At 43.4% G+C, this 24,177-nt stretch overlaps 1 protein-coding gene across 1 annotated transcript in view; it reads right to left on the reverse strand.

Moving 5' to 3' along the window:
- The window catches only part of LRP12 (LDL receptor related protein 12), a 196,710-nt gene that overhangs the window by 15,617 nt on the left and 156,916 nt on the right, over positions 1-24,177 (reverse strand). Inside the window, exon 6 of the mRNA XM_069220605.1 lies at positions 8,251-8,383. Coding sequence (XP_069076706.1) covers positions 8,251-8,383 — 133 coding nt within the window. The remainder of the gene's footprint in view (positions 1-8,250; positions 8,384-24,177) is intronic.

Raw genomic sequence — 24,177 nt, forward strand, 5'->3', positions numbered from 1 at the left:
GGCTATGGGGCATGGGGTTCCTGGGGCCCATTTGAGCTTGATAAGGGGTTCCACATATCCCTCCCTTAAGAGTGAAGCATTGCCCCAGGGAATGGGGCCGGATGGCCCTTTAAGGATCGAGGAGGGTGGCCACAAACCTTTCTCCACTTTAATTAAAATATGGTCTCGGAGGATGGGGTCCCTCGGGCTTCCTAAGGCTTTTGGAGGAGGACCACACATCCCACTTCCATATAGTTAGAGTATGGCTTCGGAGGATTGGGTCACTGGGGTCAAAAAGATCCTGGGGGCTGGGATCTGCTGGACCACTAGAGACAACAAAAGGCCTAAGGGACAACAGAGGGTGGGAGTGGAGGTTGGCTGCAAGCGGGGGTTGGATGTAGGGACTGGCCATAGGCCAGGCCCTGTAGCAAACACCACGCTGCATCTGGCTGAAGGCCGTGAGCGGCATGGGGTTGCTTTGGCCAAGTCCTGTGGCCAACGCCAAAGGCCTTGCATACTGGTGGTGGGGGGTGAGCATTTTGTATGGTAATAAAATACTACTTTACGTTACAAAAAAACCCTAGAAATTCAATGGAAAGAAACCAAAGATGAAACTAATGTTATAGCTAAGTGACAATTTCAGTGTTAGTTTAATGTTTTAAACTTAAAAAGCACTGAAATTGATCAGTTAGCTTTAGTAACTAACTCATGCCCAAGGTAACTATAATTCACACCCCAGGTCTCTATAACTCACACCCTCGCCAAGCACTCATTACCCACATATTACATTGCTCATGACAAATTCTATAACATCACTGCAACATTTGAAGTGACATAAATGATGACAAAACTGAGCATGGTGGGGACGTGAGTAACAGTTACTTTAGGACATGAGTCATAGATTTATAGATAACTATAACTGTGAATTTCAGTGTATTTTTTTTAGTTTAAAACATTAAGTTGGCACTGAAATATTCACCTATTTCGTCACATTAACCTTTGTTTTTTCATCCAGTGAAGATATATGCAGGTGTGTTGATGTGTTTCAACCTAAATAGAATTTTTAAAAAATAAATCTAACTTTTAAACTGTTTTAAAAATGTAACACTATTTAAAGTTAAATATAACATTTAACTAAGTTGACTAAATATTAAATACAAATTTGATGTGGTAGTGCCAGCAGAGGGAAGCTTAGGGACAAAGGCCTACTGGTAGAAGTCACTGTGCTCAGCACCCAGCTCATGTATGAAAAAAGTCAGACCTGCAAAGTTGGTTGAGATACGGAATAGTTGGGTAGAGTGCAAGCTGCAAGAAGGTGAAGGTGAGCGGTTGATGTTTATCAGACATTGAGCTATGATATAGTAAAAAGAACTGAAGGTGCACTAGAAAACTTGCATCACTAGTGACAAGGACAAAAAGCAGCATCATCAACAACATAAAGAGCGAGTGCTTGCATACTGGACCGAAGGATCATAAACACTGATATAGTCCCAATAACCTGCTGTATGAAACAAATGTGGGCAACTCAATTCTTAGTGAATATACATGCGGCATGGCTTGTATCAGAGCTTGACAAATTGGCCTGTACCACTGTTGAGGGCAACTTAAATGTGTGTTTAGGGTTGCTTAATCATCCTAAAAATTGCTGATATTTGAAAAGGATCTGCCCACCAGTTCTTTATAACTTTTTGGTCTGGCTTGACATCACAGCTGTCCTCCCTTCCAGCTTATGTTATAGTACAAATATAACTCTGCTTCAGTATCTATCCCCACATCTGCCTTTAAGATGGCCCTGACACTGTTCCAGTGGTCGTGTCTCCCTATACCAGTGCTCATGTCTTTCTGTCAATAAGTTCCAGTCATAGTGCTAATGCTATCCCTACCACAGTGAAATTCTGTTTCCAATCAAAATGTCAGTCCTTCATGTGTCACTGCAAGTTTCTCCAGTGTCTTTGTAGTACACACTGCACTTGGAGTACACCCCCTCTTTCCCCATACTGCATGTCTATGTCCTACTGTTGATGTTTCCCTCTCTAAGCGCCTATGGGTTTTGTTTCAGAGTAGTATTGTTTGTATTGTCACAGTTTGTGCAATTTCTGTCTCTCTGTACCTGTCTGCCAGTACTAGAGTATTCCCTAACTCGTCTTCCCTGACCTTCTGTATATACCAGTCTCAGTGTGGCGCATTTCCTGCATCTGTTTCTGTACATTATCTGCCCATGTGCCAAGTTTATTCTCTGAACAGAGGTGATTTATGTTCCACTGTGAGCATCACTGTCCAATTTTGTGTGATCTCCTGTCTCAGTCCCTGAACGTACTCGCAACCTTTCCGGTCCCAGTGTGGGTATATTCCTTGTCCATGATTTCCAGGGGCACTGCTATGGTATTCCCTGTCCCACTGTAAGTCCACTGAAGTCCTTGCCTGTCTCAGAGTGGCTGTATTCCCAGTCCCTTCGCACCATTACCTGTGCCAATGTTAGCTAGCACCCTTTGTCAATTAATATGTTCCTTTTAACTGTTCTCTGAAAAATATATATACATATTCATACATATATATATATATATATATATATGGAAAATGTCACTTACCCAGTGTACATCTGTTTGTGGCATGAGACGCTGCAGATTCACATGCTTTGCACATCCCACCAAGTGGGCCTTGTTTGTGAGGTTGTGGGTTCTGTAGTTTGTCCTCGAAACCCCCCTCTAAACTGCGTTTTGCGAAATGTGCCTCTGCTCTGTGGGGAGTAGAGTGCGCCCATGGCTTTGGCCGTATCAGTGTCTTTTTAAAGTTTTTCGATAGCAGTGTCCACCTCCGGCTTAAACAACTGCTGTCGGTTAAAAGGCATATTAAGCACGGCTTGTTGTATTTCCGGCTTGAATCCTGACGTACGCAACCATGCGTGTCTCCTTATGGTTACTGCTGTATTTACTGTCCTAGCAGCTGTATCTGCTGCATCCATTGCTGACCGTATCTGATTATTTGAGATACTTTGTCCTTCTTCCACCACTTGTTGTGCGCCTTCTTCTGGAACTCCTTGGGTAAGTGTTCAATGAAATGTTGCATTTCGTCCCAATGAGCCCTATCATATCTTGCCAGCAGTGCCTGTGAGTTGGCAATACGCCATTGGTTGCCAGCTTGTGCTGCAACCCTTTTCCCCGCAGCGTTGAACTTGCGACTCTCCTTGTCTGGAGGTGGTGCGTCTCCTGAGGTGTGAGAGTTTGCTCTTTTGCGAGCTGCCCCTACTACCACAGAGTATGGTGTTAATTGCTGCGTGATATATACAGGGTCTGTTGGCAGTGGCTTGTACTTTTTTTCTACTCTTGGAGTTATGGCCCTGCCCTTCACAGGCTCCTGAAACAGCTGTTTGGAGTGTTTTAGCATTCCAGGTAGCATAGGTAAGCTTTGGTATTGGCTATGAGTCAAGGATAGTGTATTAAACAAAAAGTCATCCTCAATCGGTTATGCGAGCAAGGTGACGTTATGAAATGCAGCTGCTCTTGACACCACCTGTGTATAAGCTGTACTGTCCTCAGGTGGCGACGGCCTAGCTGGGTAACAGTCTGGGCTGTTATCTGACACTGGCGCATCATAAAGATCCCATGTGTCGGGATCATCTTGACTCATTCCAGTATGAGTTGGGGATTGCATCAGTGGTGGAGTGGCTACCGGTGATGTGTGCGTTGATGGTGGTGGGGATGGTGGCGGTGTTGTTTGTTTTGCCACCTTTGCCTGTGGCTGATTGTCCTTTTCTTGAAAGGCAAGTCTTCTTTTCATCCTAATTGGGGGAAGTGTACTTATCTTCCCTGTGTCCTTTTGGATGTGGAGCCTTCTCTGAGTGTAGTCTGGCTCCATTGACTGTAGTTCTTGTCTGAACTTATGTCCTTGCATTTGGGAGGACAGTCCCTGTTCCTCTGTGTAGGAACCTGATTTCGGTTCCGAGGCTGGATGTTTCGGAATGGAAATCTTTTCGGTAGCCTTTTTCGGCTCCGACGACACCTTCTTTATTTTCGGCGTCCCGGTCTCTCGGTGCCGACTTGTTTCGGTGCCGCCCTCTCGGTGTCGAACTTGCTCGGCCCCGCTGTCTCGGGCTCGAGTTTGCTGTGTGCCGGTATCTCGACCGGAGTCGGATGACTTCGACACATGCGTGCCCTTTTTCGGTGCCGATGGCCGGCCACCTATTTTTCGGGTTAAGCCATGGCCTGCTGGCGGTAGCGTCCCCTGGGTTTTTGTGGTCTTCTCGTGAGTTTTGTGTGTCGACGTCTTACTCACGGTTTTAGGCGTCTCTTCGGGATCGAGCTCTTCCGAGTCCGAGTCCTGGATGGAGAAGGTTTCTTCTTCCTCCTCCAAGTGTCTTTGTCCTGTCGGCGCCGACGCCATTTGCAGTCTTCTTGCTCTTCGGTCTCTTAGTGTCTTCCTCGACCGAAACGCTCGACAGGCTTCACAAGTATCTTTCTTGTGTTCTGGAGACAAACACAAGTTACAGACCAGGTGCTGATCTGTATACGGATACTTGTTGTGGCAGAAGCGGAATGGGGTCCGTTCCATCAGCCTTGAAGAGACACGTGGTCGGGCCGACCAGGCCCCGACGGGGGATCGAAAAAACTGTGAAGGGCCACCGGAGCTCTTCAAAAGTCGGTGTCGATCTGTTGTAACTAACCCGATACCGAGCGCAAACAATACCGTCGAATTTATATATATATATATATATCCTATCCCAGTGTATGGAGCTCCCTGACCTGGTGTTCATACCCTGTCATGATGTACGTGTATTCCTTGTCTCAGTGCAGGTGGTTGTAATATTTGAGGTGCCTGGTTATAACAAATAGTTTCTTACCTGTAGGTGTGGTTTTGCAGTTTGAAGAATTTTGTGTAAAGTTCTTACTTTTTAGGTTGGGTGGTGCCATTCTTTTAGTTCCTTCTAGAAATATGTTCACTACTGGAGCAGTGAAGAAGTCTCTTGTGTGGGCCACTGCTGCAGCTAAGTGTACTTGTTAACTTGCAGTCTATTAGGTGTGTTAGATATTTTAACATTGTTGTTTCCCTTGTGCTTTACTTTAATAATCCACTTTTAAGACACTATAAGGAGTACTGTTTCCATTTTGTGATGTAGCACTTTCTTGTTATTGGCCTTCTTGCCCCTCTAAGGACAGACACTGTGTTCTCTGGTAGTTTTAGATGACCGAACTTTAAGTCTTTAGGAGTCAGGCTGCCAGGTTTAAAGACGCTGGCTGTACTGCCTTTCCTTCTTCCATTGACAACAGGTCAGGTTGTGTTGGTAGTTTTAGAATGCTTCCCTGGGCCACTTCTATCAGTTCTGAAAACCATGTCTGCCTTGCCTATTGTAGGGCAAATAAAATTAGCGTAATCTTACTTCTCCAGCATGTGTTGATCACTCTGTGTAACTGTCGGATCTCTTGGGGAGGGGTGGCGGGAGGATTGAAAGCACATGCAAATATCCCTGACCAATCTATTGACATTCCCTAGGGATTGGTGGAATGGTTGTCAGGATGCAAAGTTTTGGCATTTTGCGTTACTTGGAGTTGCAAATAGATTTATTTTTTGTGTTCTCCAACTTCTGAAGATCTTTTTGAGCACTCTCTGATTGGTTCCCATTCGTGAGAGCATGTTGCTTTTCTGCTCAGCTTGTCTGCCTGTATACTGTCTGTGCCTGGTAGATGACCTGCTGTTATGTTCATCTTCCTCTGTATTGCCCACTTCCAAATTGCTTGAGCTAGCTTCGATAAAGCAAAGGATTGACTCCCCCCATGCTTGCTCATGTTAAACATTGTAGTTGTTTTGTCTGTTTGGATCAATATTGTTTTCCCAAATAAATATTTCTGAAATGCTTTTAAGGCCTGGAAAACTGTCTTTAGTTACAGAATATTGTTGTGCTTTACGGCATCTTGTTACTTTCAGACCCGTACTTTGAACCTGTTCATTTGTGCTCCTCATCCCATATGAAAGGCATCTGTTGTAATGGTCATGGTTGGAGCTGGTTGTATAAATGACCTTCCTTGTGTTACATGTGACTTATTCCACCACACCATTTTCTGTTGTAGTTTTTGTATGACAACCACTAGATCCTCTCAACTCCCTGTGGCTTATGGCCATTGGGTCTGTAGTCATTTCTTAATTGGTATCGTATAATCTGGCATATGGAATCAAAGGGATGCATAAGCCATCCTCCCTAACAACTTCCCCATAGTTATCACTGTCATAGCTTGCCCCTTTTGCTAAAGGCTAGATTCTAGCAAGGGTGACTGTATTCTCTTCTTGCTGGGACACACATCCCCTCGTATTGAGTTGATCCTTGCTCCCAGAAGCATCTTTTCCTGTCCTGGTGTTGGTGATGACTTCTCTAGGTTTATAGAGAAACCCAATGTGAATAATGTTGTTATTAACTATGGTATATGCTCTTTGCATTTTTTGGATGAGTTTTGCTCCTACCAACCAATCGTCTAGGTAGAGATAGACATGTATCCCTTGTCTTCTTAGGTGAGCTCCTACTGCTGCTAGCCACTTGTGAAGACCCTTGGTGCTGATTTTATCACAAACGCCAGCACTGTGAACTGGTAGTGAGTTTTGTTTGCCAGGACGGTTACGTTAAAGTGAAAATTCATGGGGGAGGGCATACAACATCACAGGAAAGCACCAAATAGGGAACTCTATTGACACCCAGCAACAACAAAAAAGATGAAAGGAGAAGAAGGACTACAAGAAGTGGATAATTCAAGACCCAAACAATAATGTATAGCATATGAATCCAGGAAAAATTCACGCTGCAAAACAGACCTATATTGTTTGCTGACAGTCAGGAGCGTTTCAGTAGATAATGCCAAATGCTGCCTACCCTGCGTGGTGAATATGCAGTTCTACTTGTTTCACTACTATGTTCGGAGATTCGCTTCGATACATAAGTGTGCTCCTGTTAAACTGAGTAGCTACACACTATGACTAATAAGTGGAACTCAGGCAAGGACACAGATGGTATTTCTAGGATTTGACTAGTAAATATGTTACAAAGAACAATTCACACCAGGAACAAGATGGCTTCCATCATCACTCAGCATCTCTAACTGCCTAGTCCCACACATAATGTGACATAACCAACAGAAAACGAAGGAATAGTAGCCACTCTTCTAAACAAGACACCACGTGACTCAGATTACAACACTCCATCCCACTTTCTCAAATGAAAAAAACACACAGAACTCCAAAACATTACAAGCAAAGATAACACAGTAGACAACAAAGAAAACTAGACTTAACATAAGATATCTACAAAATAACCCCAAGCAAACATGCATGTATACCATTCACCCTTGCTCAGCACACACTGAAGAGTTATGTCCTAACTAGCTCCAATCGTGGCTCTTACTACAAGTGAGAATGTCAAATACCCAGCCTCCTTTCATACTGTTAAAAAAAACAGAACTTAACAAATGGCAATATCGTATTCTGTCACACAGTTCTTGTAGGTATGTGTATTATTTCACAACGTCCATACAGTGAACGTCTGTCACAACACACTCTACCCCAGAGTATGTCACACATTGCTTTATGGCACTGTTGTCATTCAGTTACTAGCCTACGTAAACACACCATATCCCTTTCATTTTAATTTGCATTCCGATGGCACCCCTGCTTTTCATAGCAAAATGGGCAGACAAAACACTGCCCTCACCTGCATTTTTATAGAAGGTGCAAAAAAGTGCATTAAGAGGACAGAAAAAGTAGGATGGGTGCACGTTTTGTTCGTTGGCCCAATTCTAACATTGCTTTTTGTTGTTCCTTAATATGCCTGTGCCTTTTTTGGTGGTTATTGCCTTAAAGAGGACTAATACCAAATACAAATCTGTTTATGTGCCCCCAACGCAAACAGGCACCTGTACTTGTGTTTAAATGATCTTCCTTCTATCTGCTATGCCCACACCAAATAAGGTGTTTCCTTTTCACAAACTGTGTTTATGTCAGAGTCTACTCACTATGGATCCTGGCTTGGCTTGCATGTGTGTGACGTCCACCATGTTTAGGTGGCCTGTGGTAGTCGTCAGTATAGCAAGTGGATGGGCTATGAAAGGACTGGTGGTAATTGTCTTCATATGCGGTCCTGTTTAGGTATGTATGGCTGACCCTAGGCTGGGTGGCAATGGGAGAAGGAGCAGTTACTGGGAGTGATAAAAGACAAGTAGAAGATTAAGTAGAACAATGTCCTTTAAGATGGTCAACAGAAGTTGTTTACTATTGCAATAAATAATATAACATTACCTGATTTGGTGAACAGACGGGAAAATCCTCAACTGGTGGAATTAGACCCTGAGCAATCAACTGTCCATATGACGGAGGGGCTTCTCTTCTCAACAATTCCGCTTCTACTCGTGATAACTGTGTTTCAAAAGACCTTCCAAAATGTGAGATAATATTGTTATTTAACAGTTACATTTCAGAGCTCAAAATGAGAACATACATTAAACTCCATGGTTACATCAATTCAAAAGGAGGTTCTCTAGCATATGAATATTTTATAGAAATCAGCTGTTTCAATATTGCCCCAGTTCTAGCTAAGAATGATCCAATAAAAAACAGGCAGCCTGGATGTCTTCAGCCCAGCCTACCTTTACCTGTATCTCATTACTTTGTTAAGCAACTCCCTTCAGATCTTAAGCACATCTCTTATGAACATGCAATACCAAGAACAAACTAATTACATACAATTGCCAGGGAAGACAGGAGGGGAGCCTCCGAATTTATAAAAGTTATCAATACTGTAGACTCTCCATTAGAGGGAAGCAAATACTTCTTTTCCCAGCACTGGCTCTTTTATACATTTGCATGCTCTTTCAAAAGAATACTTAGAAGCAGGTATCTCGCAGATGGATAAAGAGTTGCATCTTCAACTAAATAGGTCCTGTTCCCCCACAGCATCAGCTTTTACCTTAGTACCCAACGATGTGAGAAGAGGATCTGGAAAGATTTCTGCCATGCAGATATCAATCAACACCATATTGGCCATGAAATCTCCAGTGATTACCCTCATTAACTGAACTCTCACTTGCCCAGCTCGTTATCTGTCCATTAAATGGCAGGTGGTAAATGATGCAGTATACGAGGCATCTGGCTACAGTGGCCCTGTCACTGTCTGCCTATGCCATGAATGTCCACAGGCCACAAATGGCACCAAGAAAGAATCTCCTGAAATGGTTTTAAGAGGGATTCTGAAAGTTGAGGGACAGCCCCAAATCTTAGAACAGCCAAGTACATATCTGGATAGATGCCTTGCCTCCACCTTTGACAGTACATTTATCACACAGTTGTACTTTTAGGGGAAGAAGTGGACACTTGGCCTGCTAAGATGAGAAACCAGGTATCCCCTGGGTGCAGGTTGCAACCTGCACTCTAGAACCTTACACTGTAAATGCCACACACCACTCTGAACGTGAGGAAACAGCAACGGTTCTTGCAAACAAGGTTGTGCAAGTAGGTATCTTTGAGGTCCAATAATATCAAGTCTTCTTGTTGCAGATAGGAGATCACCTCTGCAAATATTACACATTAATGACTGTTTTCATGCCCTTGTTGACAAAGTGCAAGTATGTATTAAGGCAGAGGCACTTGGCTTTCCTCTGCACCAATTGCGTTCATAGAACAGCACCTGAAACCCAGTGGCCTATCTGAGTGTTACACTGCTCGCTGGGATAGTATAGGGCAGAGAAAATGCACCGTTGAATCTGTGGATAGGAAAAGCCTCTGAAATTGCAGGGACCTGCTTCTCAGTCCTCAGAGGGGAGACGCACACCTACCTAATTGACAGGGCCTCCATAGTCGTGATTTATATCAGTGTTGGTCTGCATGGTTAGCAGCACCTCATTGACCTACTTGGCAAATATGTCTACACCACTGAAGGGATTTCCAGCACTTTGGCCTATATTTCTTGATGAAAAATTATATAGTTCAACCAACCCTGGCATTGGAAGCCTTACCTCTGAGGCATATGATGAAAATCTGTGTCTTCCACATTTAGACATAGCATGCTTAGGTGCCAATCAGCATGACGCCAGCATCTTCCTAGCTTCGTCATGCATGTTTTCCAGCAGGATTTAGAGCAGCTACTCTATCTTTTCCCACTATGCCCTTTCATATCTAGTTAAAAGCACCACTTTATTTGATACTCATACAGTGAAGGACACTGCCCAGCCTATGCCTTGCAGCTTTCTTCTGTCTTCTCCAGGATACTGATAGATCCAAAAAAGTGTTTAAGAAATTCTAGTGTGCGACTGTGGCCAGAACACTATCTAACTTATCTGTGGCGACAGACATGGCCACAGATATGTGGGGGGTTAATCTGGGGTGCTACATTTCTTGTCTTGTCCAAAGGGGCTTGCTGGTACAAAGGCTGAATGGCACAAAGGCCGAGTTCTTGAAGAGGGTGTTCAACTTTTGATCCAGCAGATTTAGGGTAAATGTGGTTTTCTCCGGTTGTACTCCAGCTCTGAAAGAAAGCACAGAGCTTTGGCCTCAGACATCGTGGTCCATACAAATATGTATGAGGCTTTCCTCATCACAGGCATAGAGTATGATAACAGAGGATAAGAATGACGCTGCAAGAGAAGTACTTTACGATGGGCCATGGACACACTGCGGGGACTGCGGGAGCTGAGGGAGCCTCGTAGTAGCCCCTCAACTATTTCATGGTTGGATGGAGTCCAGGACATTTTCTGTACTCTCAATCCACATAACCCTTCTGGAAGAAGTTGTTTGGGTACTTCCCAGAAAGACTGAAGTCATTCATCTGTTTGTTATGCTCCTGCTCAGTCTACTGAGTCCCAGAACTGCTACCCGGTATTCCCCAGAATCCAACTGAGAAACCCAACCCTTAAGAACTTCTATGAGGTTGGACTTTGCCTCCTGTGGTGAACATCTTTCTTGGCCCTCTTTTCTTCTACTCAGCCTTCGTTTTCCTGTTTGTCCTTCCCCATTTTTAAAGTTTGACTCACATTAGCCTGTTAATTTGTCCATTACATTTCAGTATGTTCCCATGTGGTCAGTGTAACTTTTCCAGTCTTTGACTTCTATATCGAAGTTGAGGGCTGGTGATGATGTGGCGGACGTCAAGTGAGTGACACTGAGGATATCAATGGCTTTGATGCCACAAGAAATGTTGCGGAAGTACCCAGAGCTAGTGTTGGAGGCATCCAACATCAGTATACACATCGAGGATCTCAGATCTGGTGACGTCGGTGACAAACTAGCCATTATGTGTGATGTCTATGACTCTGAGGTCGATCAAGAGGGAATATCACCCTGCTGTTCGTTAGAATGAGAGGATGACCTGGACTCTAAAGAGTACTCAGGGAAACAGCCAGGTGAGTTGCAGTGAGAGGCCAGGACTAGTGGGCCTATCCTACTTTGATTTCTCAGCATCCCTTTACTAATAGGGCTTGGGATTCTTCAAAGATGAGACAGTTTTAGATTCCACTATGGGTATTTTTTCGTGATATTTAAATTGGTGCTGTGATGCAAAATTACCTCCCTTATGGACATCTCTTTCATTGTTTTTGAGGAAAACTACTTACACTTTTCACATTATGTGACATCATTGTGTGCATATATGAATTATACACCTACACATACACTTTTTTAAAGTGTGTCATCCTCAGAGATGTTCATCAATAAAGCCTTCGTCTTAGGTTATACTCGAAGGCTGAAAGGTAGACTTTACCTAGCAGAGAAAGCAATGCAAAACCTGAAGACCAAAACCTGCAATATTGAAATGGCATTTGTAATCTATAAAATATTCAATGCTAGATAACATGTGTTTGCATGTGTGAATTCACAATAAACCAGCTGAACCTCCACATTTCCAGGGATCAAACATGCACACTTTTGGTGTAAAATGCACTCTTATCACAACTATGGGAAAACAAAGTATAATGAAAATGTTCAGCGGTTCCTGTATTAGTAGATCCATCAGTCAAAGCAAGAGCATGTTACCATCTATTTAACAAAGCCCTAATTATCCTTCTGCCCTCTTCGCCCCAACCCTTCCCAAATTCGATGCAATTTTCTCTCTCTTTACTTTCTAAAGAACGCCAGATGATGCTTCCATACACCTGCATGCACAATACTATTCTGGTTGCTATGAATAGAGCTCCACTTTCCCTTGGAGTTAGGTTTAACGTCCGGAAATGCTCCTAATAAAATACAAAGGACACAATGCCTATTTTATACAAAGTAACAAATTAACTATTCTTAGTCATGAAAAAATTTACTAGACTCAGTCATGGTAACAAAACACCATGCAAAGGGCTTTTCAGATGTCATAAGAAAACAAAGAAAATTAAGGCAGATATAGACATGTCATATATGGAAAATGTCACTTACCCAGTGTACATCTGTTCGTGGCATGAGACGCTGCAGATTCACATGCTGTGCATTAACCTGCCATCTAGTGTTGAGCTCGGAGTGTTATAAGTTGTTTTTCTTCTAAGAAGTTTTTTCGAGTCACGAGACCGAGGGACTCCTCCCTTTCGGCTCCATTGCGCATGGGCGTCGACTCAATCTTAGATTATTTTCCCCGCAGAGGGTGAGGTAGGAGTTGTGAATATACTAAATGTGCCCATGCAATGGAGTAGGTATGTATGTACATAATGTGTATTAAAATAATATTTATTTACAAATTTACAGTTTTATCCAACTTCTAATGGCTACAGGCTCCCGGGGAGGTGGGAGGGCGCATGTAAATCTGCAGAGTCTCCTGCCACAAACAGATGTACACTGGGTAAGTGACATTTTCCGTTCAATGGCATGTGTAGCTGCAGATACACATGCTGTGCATAGACTAATAAGCAGTAATCTCCCCAAAAGCGGTGGCTTAGCCTGTAGGAGTTGAAGTTGTCTGAAATAATGTTCTTAATACAGCTTGTCCTACTGTGGCTTGTTGTGTTGTTAGCACATCTACACAGTAATGCTTTGTGAATGTATGAGGCGTAGACCAGGTGGCTGCCTTACAAATTTCTGTCATAGGTATATTTCCCAAAAAAGCCATTGTGGCGCCTTTTTTCCTAGTGGAATGTGCTATTGGTGCAATAGGTAAATCTCTTTTTGCTTTAATATAGCAAGTTTGAATACATTTAACTATCCATCTGGCAATGCCTTGTTTGGATATAGGATTACCTGCATGAGGTTTTTGGAAGGCTACGAACAATTGTTTTGTTTTACGAAATTGTTTTGTTCTGTCAATGTAATACATTAGTGCTCTTTTTATGTCTAATGTATGTAAGGCTCTTTCGGCTACTGAGTCTGGCTGTGGAAAGAAGACTGGGAGTTCCACTGTTTGGTTTAGGTGGAATGGTGATATAACCTTTGGTAGGAATTTGGGATTTGTACGGAGAACCACTTTATGTTTATGTATTTGTATAAAGGGTTCTTGTATAGTAAATGCTTGCATCTCACTTACTCTTCTAAGTGATGTGATAGCTATTAGAAAGGCTACTTTCCAAGTTAAGTATTGCATTTCACAAGAGTGCATGGGTTCAAATGGTGGTCCCATGAGTCCTGTTAATACAATATTAAGGTTCCACGAAGGTACTGGTGGTGTTCTCGGGGGTATGATTCTTTTTAATCCCTCCATAAATGCTTTGATGACTGGGATTCTAAAGAGCGATGTTGAATGTGTAATCTGCAGATAGGCAGATATTGCTGTGAGATATATTTTAATTGAAGAGAATGCTAGTTTAGACTTTTGTAAGTGTAATAAGTAGCTTACAATGTCCTTTGCGTAAGCATGTAGTGGTTGAATTTGATTATTGTGGCAGTAATGAACAAATCTTTTCCATTTGTTTGCGTAACAATGTCTTGTCTAGCTTGTTTAATGACCTCCATACATTCTTGTGTAAGGTCTAAGTGCCCAAATTCTAAGACTTCAGGAGCCAGATTGCTAGATTGAGCAATGCTGGATTTGGGTGTCTGATCTGTTGTTTGTGTTGAGTTAACAGATCTGGCCTGTTTGGTAATTTGATGTGAGGTACTACAGATAGGTCCAGCAGTGTTGTGTACCACGGTTGGCGAGCCCAGGTTGGTGCCATGAGAATTAGTTTGAGTTTGTTTTGACTTAGTTTGTTTACCAGATAAGGAATGAGTGGGAGAGGGGGAAAAGCGTAAGCAAATATCCCTGACCAACTGATCCATAACGCATTGCCCTTGGATTGAGGGTGTGGGTACCTGGACGCGAAATTGTGGCGTTTTGTGTTTTCTTTTGTTGCAAATAGGTCTATTTTTGGTGTTGCCCAGTGTAGGAAGTAATCCTGTAGGATCTGGGGATGAATTTCCCATTCGTGTGTTTGCTGGTGATCTCGACTGAGTTTGTCGGCCAACTGGTTCTGAATGCCTGGGATGTATTGTGCTATTAGGCGAATGTGATTGTGAATTGCCCAATGCCAATTTTTTGGGCTAAGAGACACGGTTGTAACGAGTGTGTCCCTCCTTGTTTGTTGAGATAATACATTGTTGTCATGTTGTCGGTTTTGACAAGAATGTGTTTGTGGGCTTTTAGTGGTTGAAATGCTTTTAATGCTAGAAACACTGCCAAAAGTTCTAAATGATTTATGTGGAGTTGTTTTTGTTGATTGTCCCATTGTCCCTGTATGCTGTGCTTGTTGAGGTGTGCTCCCCACCCCATCATGGAAGCATCTGTTGTGATCACATCTTGAGGCACTGGGTCCTGGAATGGCCTCCCTTTGTTTAAATTTATAGGGTTCTACCATTGAAGCGAGAAGTGTGTCTGGCGGTCTATCAACACTAGATCTTGGAGTTGACCCTGTGCCTGTGTCCATTGTTTTGCTAGGCACTGTTGTAAAGGCCGCATGTGTAATCTCACGTTTGGGACAATGGCTATGCATGAAGACATCATGCCTAGAAGTTTCATTACAAACCTTACTTGGTAGTGTTGGTTTGGCTGTATGTTTGATGTTATATTTTGGAACGCTTGTACTCTTTGTGGACTTGGAGTAGCAATCGCTTTTTGTGTGTTGAGTGTTGCTCCCAAGTATTGTTGTATTTAGGATGGCTGCAGATGCAATTTCTGGTAATTTATAGAAAATCTTAGTTTGTGGAGAGTTTCTATAACGTATTGCGTGTGAAGAAGACACTGTTGTTGAGTGCTGGTTTTTATTAGCCAGTAGTCTAAGTATGGGAATACGTGCATGTGCTGTCTCCTTATGTGAGCGGCTACTACTGCAAGGCATTTTGTGAATACCCTTGGGGCTGTTGTTATCCTGAACGGTAACACTTTGAATTGATAGTGTACGCCGTGTATTACAAACCTTAAGTATTTTCTGTGGGAAGGATGTATGGGTATGTGAAAGTAGGCATCCTTGAGATCTAACGTTGACATGTAGTCCTCTTTTTTTAGTAAGGGAACCACGTCTTGAAGTGTTACCATGTGAAAGTGATCTGACTTGATGAAGAGATTCAGTGTTCTGAGGTCTAATATAGGTCTTAACGTTTTGTCCTTTTTTGGAATTAGGAAATATAGTGAGTAGACACCTGTTCCTTTCTGATGTTTGGGTACTAACTCTATTGCTTGTTTTTGTAATAGTGCTTGGACCTCTAGTTGTAATAGGTCTAAGTGTTGTTTGGACATATTGTGTGTCCTTGGGGGCACATATGGCGGGAAATTTATGAATTCTATGCAATAACCATGTTGGATAATGGCTAGGACCCATGCGGCCGTAGTTATGTGTGTCCAGTTTTGGTAGTATGTGGTAAGTCTCCCCCCCCACTGGTGTTAAGTGTTGGGGTTTTGTGACATTGAAGTCATTGTTTGGTTTGACTTGTCTTAGGTGTTTGGAATTTTCCCCTTCCTCTTGGGAACTCTGTATGAGCCACGAAACCCTCCTCTCTGGTATTGTCCCTGATAGGTAGGTCTGGTTTGCGAGGTGGAAGGCTCTGGTGTTTGCATTCGAAACCCCCCTCTAAATTGTGGCTTTCTAAATGTGCCTCTGCTCTGTGGGGAGTATAGCGCGCCCATGGCTTTGGCCGTGTCCTTCTTTAATTTTTCAATTGCTGTGTCCACTTCCGTCCCAAACAATTGTTCCTGGTTAAAAGGCACGTTTAACACAGCTTGTTGGATTTCTGGTTTGAAGCCCGAGCTTCGTAACCATGCATGCCTGTGAATGGTTACCGCAGTGTTGACTGTTTGTGCCGGTGTGTCTGCCGAGTCTAATGCAGACCTTATTTGGTTGTTGGATATTGCTTGCCCTTCTTCCACAACCTGTTGGGCACGCTTTTGGTGTTCTTTGGGCAAGTGCTGTATAATGTGTTGCATCTCGTCCCAGTGTGCCCTGTCGCAGCGAGCCAGCAGGGCTTATGAGTTTGCGATCCGCCATTGATTGGCTGCCTGTGCTGCCACACGTTTGCCCGATGCATCAAACTTCCTACTCTCTTTGTCAGGCGGTGGTTCGTCTCCTGACGATTGAGAGTTTGCCCTCTTTCTTGCTGCTCCTACAACCACTGAGTCTGGTGTAAGTTGCTGTGTTATAAACACAGGGTCCGTTGGGGGAGGTTTGTATTTTTTCTCCACCCTAGGCGTGATAGCCCTTCCTTTAACTGGGTCTTGGAAGACCTGTTTTGCGTGCTTGAGCATGCCCGGGAGCATTGGCAGACTCTGGTATGAAGTGTGGTTGGATGCCAAGGTGTTGAATAGTAAATCATCCTCCATTGGCTCTGAATACATTGCTACATTGTGGAATGTAGCTGCCCTTGATAGTACCTGCGTATATGCAGTACTGTCCTCTGGAGGTGACTGCCTTGTTGGGTAACAATCTGGGCTGTTGTCTGATACTGGAGCATCATATAAGTCCCATGGATCCGGATCATCCTGTGTCATCCCTGTATGAGTAGGTGACTGCATTGGAGGTGTTGTTACCGGGGACAGCTGTGGTGAGTGTAGTGGAGAAGGTGGTGGCGAAAACCTTGGTGGTGGGGTTTTATCTCTTGCCACCTTTGCCTTTGGCTGCATTTCTGACTCATGAAATGCCAGCTTTCTCTTGGTTTTAATTGGAGGAAGAGTTTGTATTTTTCCAGTCTCTTTCTGGATATGCAACCTCCTTTGGGTATGGTCTGGTTCCCCCATACTTATTTCCTGCTCAAATCTGTGTGTATACATTTGGCTGGAAAGTCCTTGCTCTTCTGTGTAAGAGCTTCTTTTCGGATCTGAAGCCGCTTTTTTCGGTACCGATGCTTCCAATAAAGTCTTTTTCGGTTCCGATGTTACTTTTCTCACCTTGGGTGAGTTGAACTCTCGGTGCCGAGATCGTTCGGAGCCTGAATCTTGACAGGAGTCGGATGTCTTCGGCAATTCTTTGGCCTTTTTCGGTGCCGATGTTTGGTCACCTTCTTTTCGATGGGTTAAGCCATGGCCTGCTGGCGGTGGCATCCCCTTGGCCTGAACGATCTTTGTGTGAGTCTTGGACGGGGCAGTTTTACTCACTGTTTTCTGCATCGTCGTGGGTTGCTCACTTTCGGAATCTTCTGAGTCCGTCCCCTGGATGGAAATTCTTTCCTCCTCTTCGACGTTGAGTTATTCTCTCGGTGTCGATGTCATTTGTAGTCTTCTGGCTCTTCGATCCCGTACGGTCTTTTTAGATCGAAATGCCCAACAGCCCTCACAAGTATCCTCCCTGTGTTCTGGTGATAGACACAGATTACAGACCAAGTGTTGGTCTGTATAAGGATACTTCGAGTGGCACTTCGGACAGAAGCGGAAGAGGGTCCGGTCCATTAGTTTCGTCGATGGATGCGGTCGGGCCGACCAGGCCCCGCTGAAGAGCAGAAGCCCCGAAGGGCTGCCGGAGCGCTTCTTCTATCGGTGTCGATACGCTAACCCTAAACCGGTACCGAGCGCGAACAATACTGTTGAATTTTCGATTTTTAGCTAACTTTCCCGATTCGAAATACGGAGCGAAGAGGAACACGTCCGAACCCGATGGCGGAAAGAAAGCAATCTAAGATGGAGTCGACGCCCATGCGCAATGGAGCTGAAAGGGAGGAGTCCCTCGGTCTCGTGACTCGAAAAGACTTCTTCGAAGAAAAACAACTTGGAACACTCGAGCCCAACACTAGATGGCAGGATAATGCACAGCATGTGTATCTGCAGCTACACATGCCATCGAACACATATATACTGAAAGCATTTTTGGATATCGGATACGACAGTATAAGATGTAAATATGTAATGACTTTAATACCCCGGACTTCAGGTTAGTTTTACCATAGCAAAACCTTCACATTTCAAGCTGCAAAGTCGCAGAGGTCGCAATTGTACGTATTTTTTTTAAAAAAAACTGGTAAAGTTTAAAGAGATTGGGGGCTAAAAGAGGGCCTACACTGTACCACATATATTTCCCATTTCCATACAAGGCTTTGGGCTGGCAGATGCTTACAAAACTTAGGTCAAGCCTGCAACAGCACATGCGCTCTCACTTGAGCAAGACATTGTTTACAATAAAGTGCCTCGAGCCCATCCATTGCTTACCACTCATTGGCTCCATGGTCACTCTTCTCTGCTGCGGCCTAATTGGGAAGCACAGGCCAAGAGTCACTTCCGTTCCTTTCTGTGGAGCTCGGACCAAGCACACATTGATTCAATTTATTTCGTGCTCGTCAGGTGCTTGAGCTGTGATAGAGGGACTATTTTTTCTTCCTCACTCCACCTTGTGTATGATGCTTTTTTCCCCTGCCACCCACCCTAGTTTTTAAACTTTCTTTCATGTTGTAAAGCAGTTGCTGTGCAACATGTCTCAATAGTTTAAAAAAAAAAGTGTAATACACACCAGTGCTCCACGTCTCACCTTTTATTTAAAAACAGCTGCTGTACAACATGGCTGAAAGTTATTTAAAAAAAAGGCACTATGGAGCGACCAGTATTGACTGCGTCATAGCTCTTTTATTGCCTTTAATTTCAGCCATGATGCACAGCGACGAGGCCTATTGGCTTTGCCAATACTTGTTTTTTTGAGGTGGAACTACACTATCTCTCCTTTCGCCAAAGGTGAAGGTCACAAGGCACAACTTCTGACAGCGAAGAATGGAAGCGATACTACTAAGCATTAGCTATTGTCACCCCCCACTACCACGGGGCACTGGATGAAAGACAACTGCAAAAAAACAAGCATTTGCAATGCAATAGGTCTCGTATTTGTTTTTATAGAGTTAAAGCTATTTGAATTGTAAATTCATAATTGGACTTTTCTTGCCACATATAATGGTCAACCATGCCTCATAATTTCATCTTTTCCTGCCATATATTTCCAGTGGCCCAGCATGTAACTAAAGTAATCCCTCTATCCTTCTCCCTCTAACTTAAAACATATACAATTATCATATAAACCTTTATCAGCAATAAACTTTTGGCATTAGAGTGTAATGCTCAAAACACCTTGACAAAAATATCATCTGGGACGGACTGGAGGGTGAAAGGAAAGAGGGAGTCGGGAATAAAGATGGAGGACAAGTGGCGTAGTAACTGTGTCATAGGCCCTGGAGTAAGAAAGGAACATGGTTGACTGGAATTTCAGTAGGAAAATACAGCAGTAATTAGATTTGAGTGAGGTCCATATGTCTCTGGGCCCTGGTGTCACTACACCTGTTGCTCCCTTGGTAACTAGATTCAGGAGAGAAAGCGGATGGGGCAGAAAAAGAGAAGCAAAAGGAATACAACAGACAAAAGGAAGAAAGAGAAGGGGTTGCAAAGAAATAAAAGAAAAAAGGGAAAGAAAGAATGAGTAAATGAACACACAACTAAGAGAAGAAACAGAGCAAACGTGTGAGACAAAAGAAAAAAATGGAAGGAAGCTAGCAAACAAAAGATAAAGAGGAAAAAATAATGAGAGAAGTGAAAGAGAAAAATGAACATTAGAGAAAAAAGAGACATGGTGAAAGAAACAAGCAGCGAAAGAGCCAGGGCATGTATGTACAGACACATTTCCCACAGACACAGAATGGTAAAACCACTTTGTCACTTCAGGTCCTGACAAGTAACTTGTGGTTTCCACATACAGATTAGAAAAAGGTATTTATAGTAAATGTGAATTGACAGATAGAGATAAGAAAAACACCAGAGGAAGGAATAACGATCTTAAAAAAAAAGTGAAAAGACACATACCTAGTCAAAGGAAAGAGCAAATAAAAAAAGAAAGAAAGAAGGGAAGAAAAAAAATAGTGAAAGAATGAATGCCTGATGAGGAAAAAAGAGAGGAAAGAAACAAGGAAATAAATAACCATGTTTTTGCAAGTTTGGAACTGGAGGTAGCAAAAGGAAGAGTGAAATTAAAAAAAAAGGTGAGGAGTAAAAATAAACAGTTGAAAGAAAGCAAAACTATTAATGTGTGGATTTTAAGAGCTGGAAAGAGAAAAAAGTGAGAGAGAAAGAAAACACTGAGAGTAAACTGAGTAAAGGAAAGAATAGAGTGAGATAGGTGAAACAGATGCTCCTAAATAAGGATGTCAGCTAAGAATAGATTTAATTGGCTCCCTCAAGCCCTCAAACAGAAGTCAGAGTGCATAACAGCAGGAGGTGCATTAGCAGAGTTGTATGTGAACCCTAATACAGCAATATTGGGGTGCTTCAGATCAGGGATGGGGGTAAGAGAGCTGTGTCCTGGCCCAGTGCTGGAATAACAGAAACACAGCAGGTGAGGAATGAGAAATGGAGCGCCATGTAAATCCCGGTATTGGAATAATTGGGCACTGCAGGTGAGGGTTGAGATCCACTGACAGAGTTGTATTTGGGCTGCAGTACTAGAATAGTAATGGTTACACAAAGTCAGAAGTGAGGTATGTCAAAAGAGCTATGTGTGGATCCCAGTACTGGCATGCCAGTGTTGCCGAGTGTTAGCCTGGAGGTGCCCTGGTGAAGCTGCAAGTGGGGCGCAGCATGGGAGTGGCATTGCCTCTGAACCACAGAAGAGAGGAGCCCTGAAGAGCGTGTGTGTGAGCTTTAGTACTGAGAAGAAATGTGCACTTAATGTTAGAATTGATGGTTTCTGGCAGAGCTGTGGTGGTTCCCATCAATAGTGGCGTTGGATGTTAGACTTGAGGTGCACTGGCTAAGCTGTGTTTTGCTCTTTTTGGTCCAGTACTGGCTTGGCAGTGGGACTGAATATTCGAACTGAACTGCTGTAATGGAACTCTATGTGAGTGGGGTCCCAGTTTAGGAAAGGAAGTGACTTCACCGGGGTAGAACTGAGGTGCTCTGGCAAACAGAGTGTGGGATTCCTGGCACTCGAGCATTTGAACAGAGGTGCACTGATGAAGCTGTGCCCGAGGTTCCAGTACTGGAGCAGCAGAGTGTACTGACTGCAAGAACTGAGGGGCACTGTCAGAGAGCGTGTGTGGGGTTCCTGGCACGGCTGACGGCTTGGAGTGCATGAACGGAGGTGCACTGGTGGAGCTGCGCCCGGTGTCCCAGTACTGGAGCAGCAGAGTGTACTGACTGCAAGAACTGAGGTGTTCTGGCAGACAGCATGTGTGGGGTTCTGGCACTGGCATGGCTGAGGGCTTGGAGCATGTGAACGGAGGTGTACTGATGGAGCTGCGTCCGAGGCCCCTGTGCTGGAGCAGCAGAGTGTACTTACTGGAAGTACTGAAGTGCTCTGGCAGACAGCACGCATGGGGTTCATGGCACTGGCACGGATGAGGGCCTGGAGCATGTGAACTAAGGTGCACTGATGGAGCTGCGCGCGAGGTCCCAGTAGTGGAACAGCGGTGTGCACTTACTGCAAGAACTGATGTACTCTGGCAGACAACCTGCGTGGGGTCTGGCACTGGCACAGTTGAGGGCCTGGAATGTGTGAACTAGGGTGCACTGATGGAGCTGCGAGTGGGATCCCAGTATGGAGCAGAAGTGGGCACTGTCTCTACGAATTGTGAAGCCCTGGTAGAGCTCGGAGCCTAGGATATGAGCAATTACAAGTGATCCTCCAAGCATGTACCTTTGGTAAAGAAAATCCAAGCCAGGGTAGGGCGGGAACCAGACAGCTGAGAGAGGGTGCAGAGAGGCCATAAAGACCAAAAGTGATCAAGATAACAGCCTGATTTATAGCCTTGTTTACAGCTAAGCTCAGAGCAAGAATGCACTGCAAATAAAAAAAGAAGCATCCCTGGACAGGAGCAGGAAACAAAGTAAAAAAAAGTCCCCTGGAGACCATATAAAGAGGACAAAGCAGCAGTTGGTCCCGCCTCCCACACAGAAGAAGGAGGGACAAAGAGGCATGACTGATCACTATCAAGAAATAATTTGTAAATGACACTGAAACTAACAAATTAAATAGCTGGAAGCCCACAGAAGTATACTTAAAAGTATACAAGAGGTCGTATGCTTACGCACAACCTAAAAATATCCACCACCAGACAAAACTATGGAGAGTGGGATATTTCAATTTGGTCTAGAGAACACTTGTGCACTTTTCACAGATAAACTTTTTTTTGTTCTAGGGTTAGAAGGTCAATGACATTTCCAGCTACTTTTCCTAAGACTTGTACTGCAACATGCATTGCACAGACAACTCTCATTACACGATGGTAACATCTGCCATAATTCATCCAAACTATATCACCCAAGTGCAGTGAATTCAGAATTATTCTGTAATTCTGGTATGGCAATGAATGGCAGTCTCACAATTTTCCTGTTCTGTCAAAAGCTCCAACGGCTCCTCATCGCTAATCACATCAAATTCAATGTGCTATGAATAGTGTTTACTACTATGTTATGAATACTACATAGTACTTCACATGCGATGACACTTTTCTAGACTTTGTTATTTAAGAAAGCTTTGACATTCCAGTTGATTCTCCACCCAGTTACTGAAAACTGACAGGCCTGGTTAAGCCGGACTACCCATCTGGCCTCGTTAAGCATCACTAGTTACACTTTACGTTATACAATTTACACAACTTTTTAAATAATACTAGGACTTTAATTCCATGACATTTTGGTACTTTTGAAAAATGCTGGTAGATTATACCGGTCAAAGGTGCTCCTCTATTGGAAGTCCAGTCTTGCAACCTTCCATCAAATTGTTGTGTTACTTCACAGACTGTATGTGCATTCTCGGTCCATTAGAGGCTTTATACCCTGCATCTATGTGGATATGGTCATGTTTCTATTAATTATGTGATTTTTAAGGCTATCTATTCTCACCCTGTGACCGCCTCAGTAATGTGATTGTTGTCTGTAGGTTGTGGGTTAGGTCAGTGGATGTTTTCAGGAGGAGTTGGGGAACCAGTCTTGTAATTATCCACACCAACATACGCAGGAGTGATAGGAGTAGGGGGAGGGGAGTACATTATGGTGTACATGTTGATATTACCTAGTGAGACTGACAGGAAGATGACTCAGTGATTGGAAAGCTGGCTGAGGACACTTGCTCTGATACGCAACCATAGACTTCCATCTTTTTGAGGTTGGTAAATTAAGTATCATTAAATTAAATTAGGCTACAGTAATGATGTTATTTACAGTTCAGAAGAACAGCAAATCTGGCATTAGGCACCATCTAAAAGCAATTTATTATAATTAATCTCATTACAGGATAATTAATATTTTGCATGTCAGTGTCTCGTGATCCTAGAAGGGAATATACCATGTTCTTGCTCTGACTGTGGAACAGTGTTCTTTTCCTGAGACAGTGTTCTTTCACAAGTGTTGGTTGTTATGAACCGACTTTAGTTCTACTTGTGGAGACAGTGGTAAGTGGTAACAGTATCAATAGTGTTTAGTTGTGAGAGATTAAATCTGCAGCGATGACAACAGATTTTTTGGAAATCTTCCCAGGGCTGATGATGGAGATGTTGCTTGTCAGAGGAAAGTAGAGAGAGAGGAGAAAGTGTGAGTGGTGACAGTTTAGTCTACAGAAAGAAAAGAAATGTGCTGAGGTATTGCTGGACCAAACAAAGACATTTTAAGAGCCTAAAGATGGATGTTTTTGAGGGTTAAAAGAGGGCTAAGGATGAGGAGGATAGGCCAGGAGGAATTAAGATAGGAGGTGAACCATTCTAACATGATGATCTTTTCAATTTCTTTTATTTCTATTTTCCTATCCAAGATGAACGTTCTTTTCTTGCTCTTACGTCACTTCCTTTTTAGGATATATATGGGGCTGAATTTCCTTTGCGTTGCAACACTCCCTTCTCCTGCTG

This window comes from Pleurodeles waltl, chromosome 2_2 (assembly GCF_031143425.1).
Source record: "Pleurodeles waltl isolate 20211129_DDA chromosome 2_2, aPleWal1.hap1.20221129, whole genome shotgun sequence".
Classification (NCBI taxonomy): Eukaryota; Metazoa; Chordata; class Amphibia; order Caudata; family Salamandridae; genus Pleurodeles; species Pleurodeles waltl.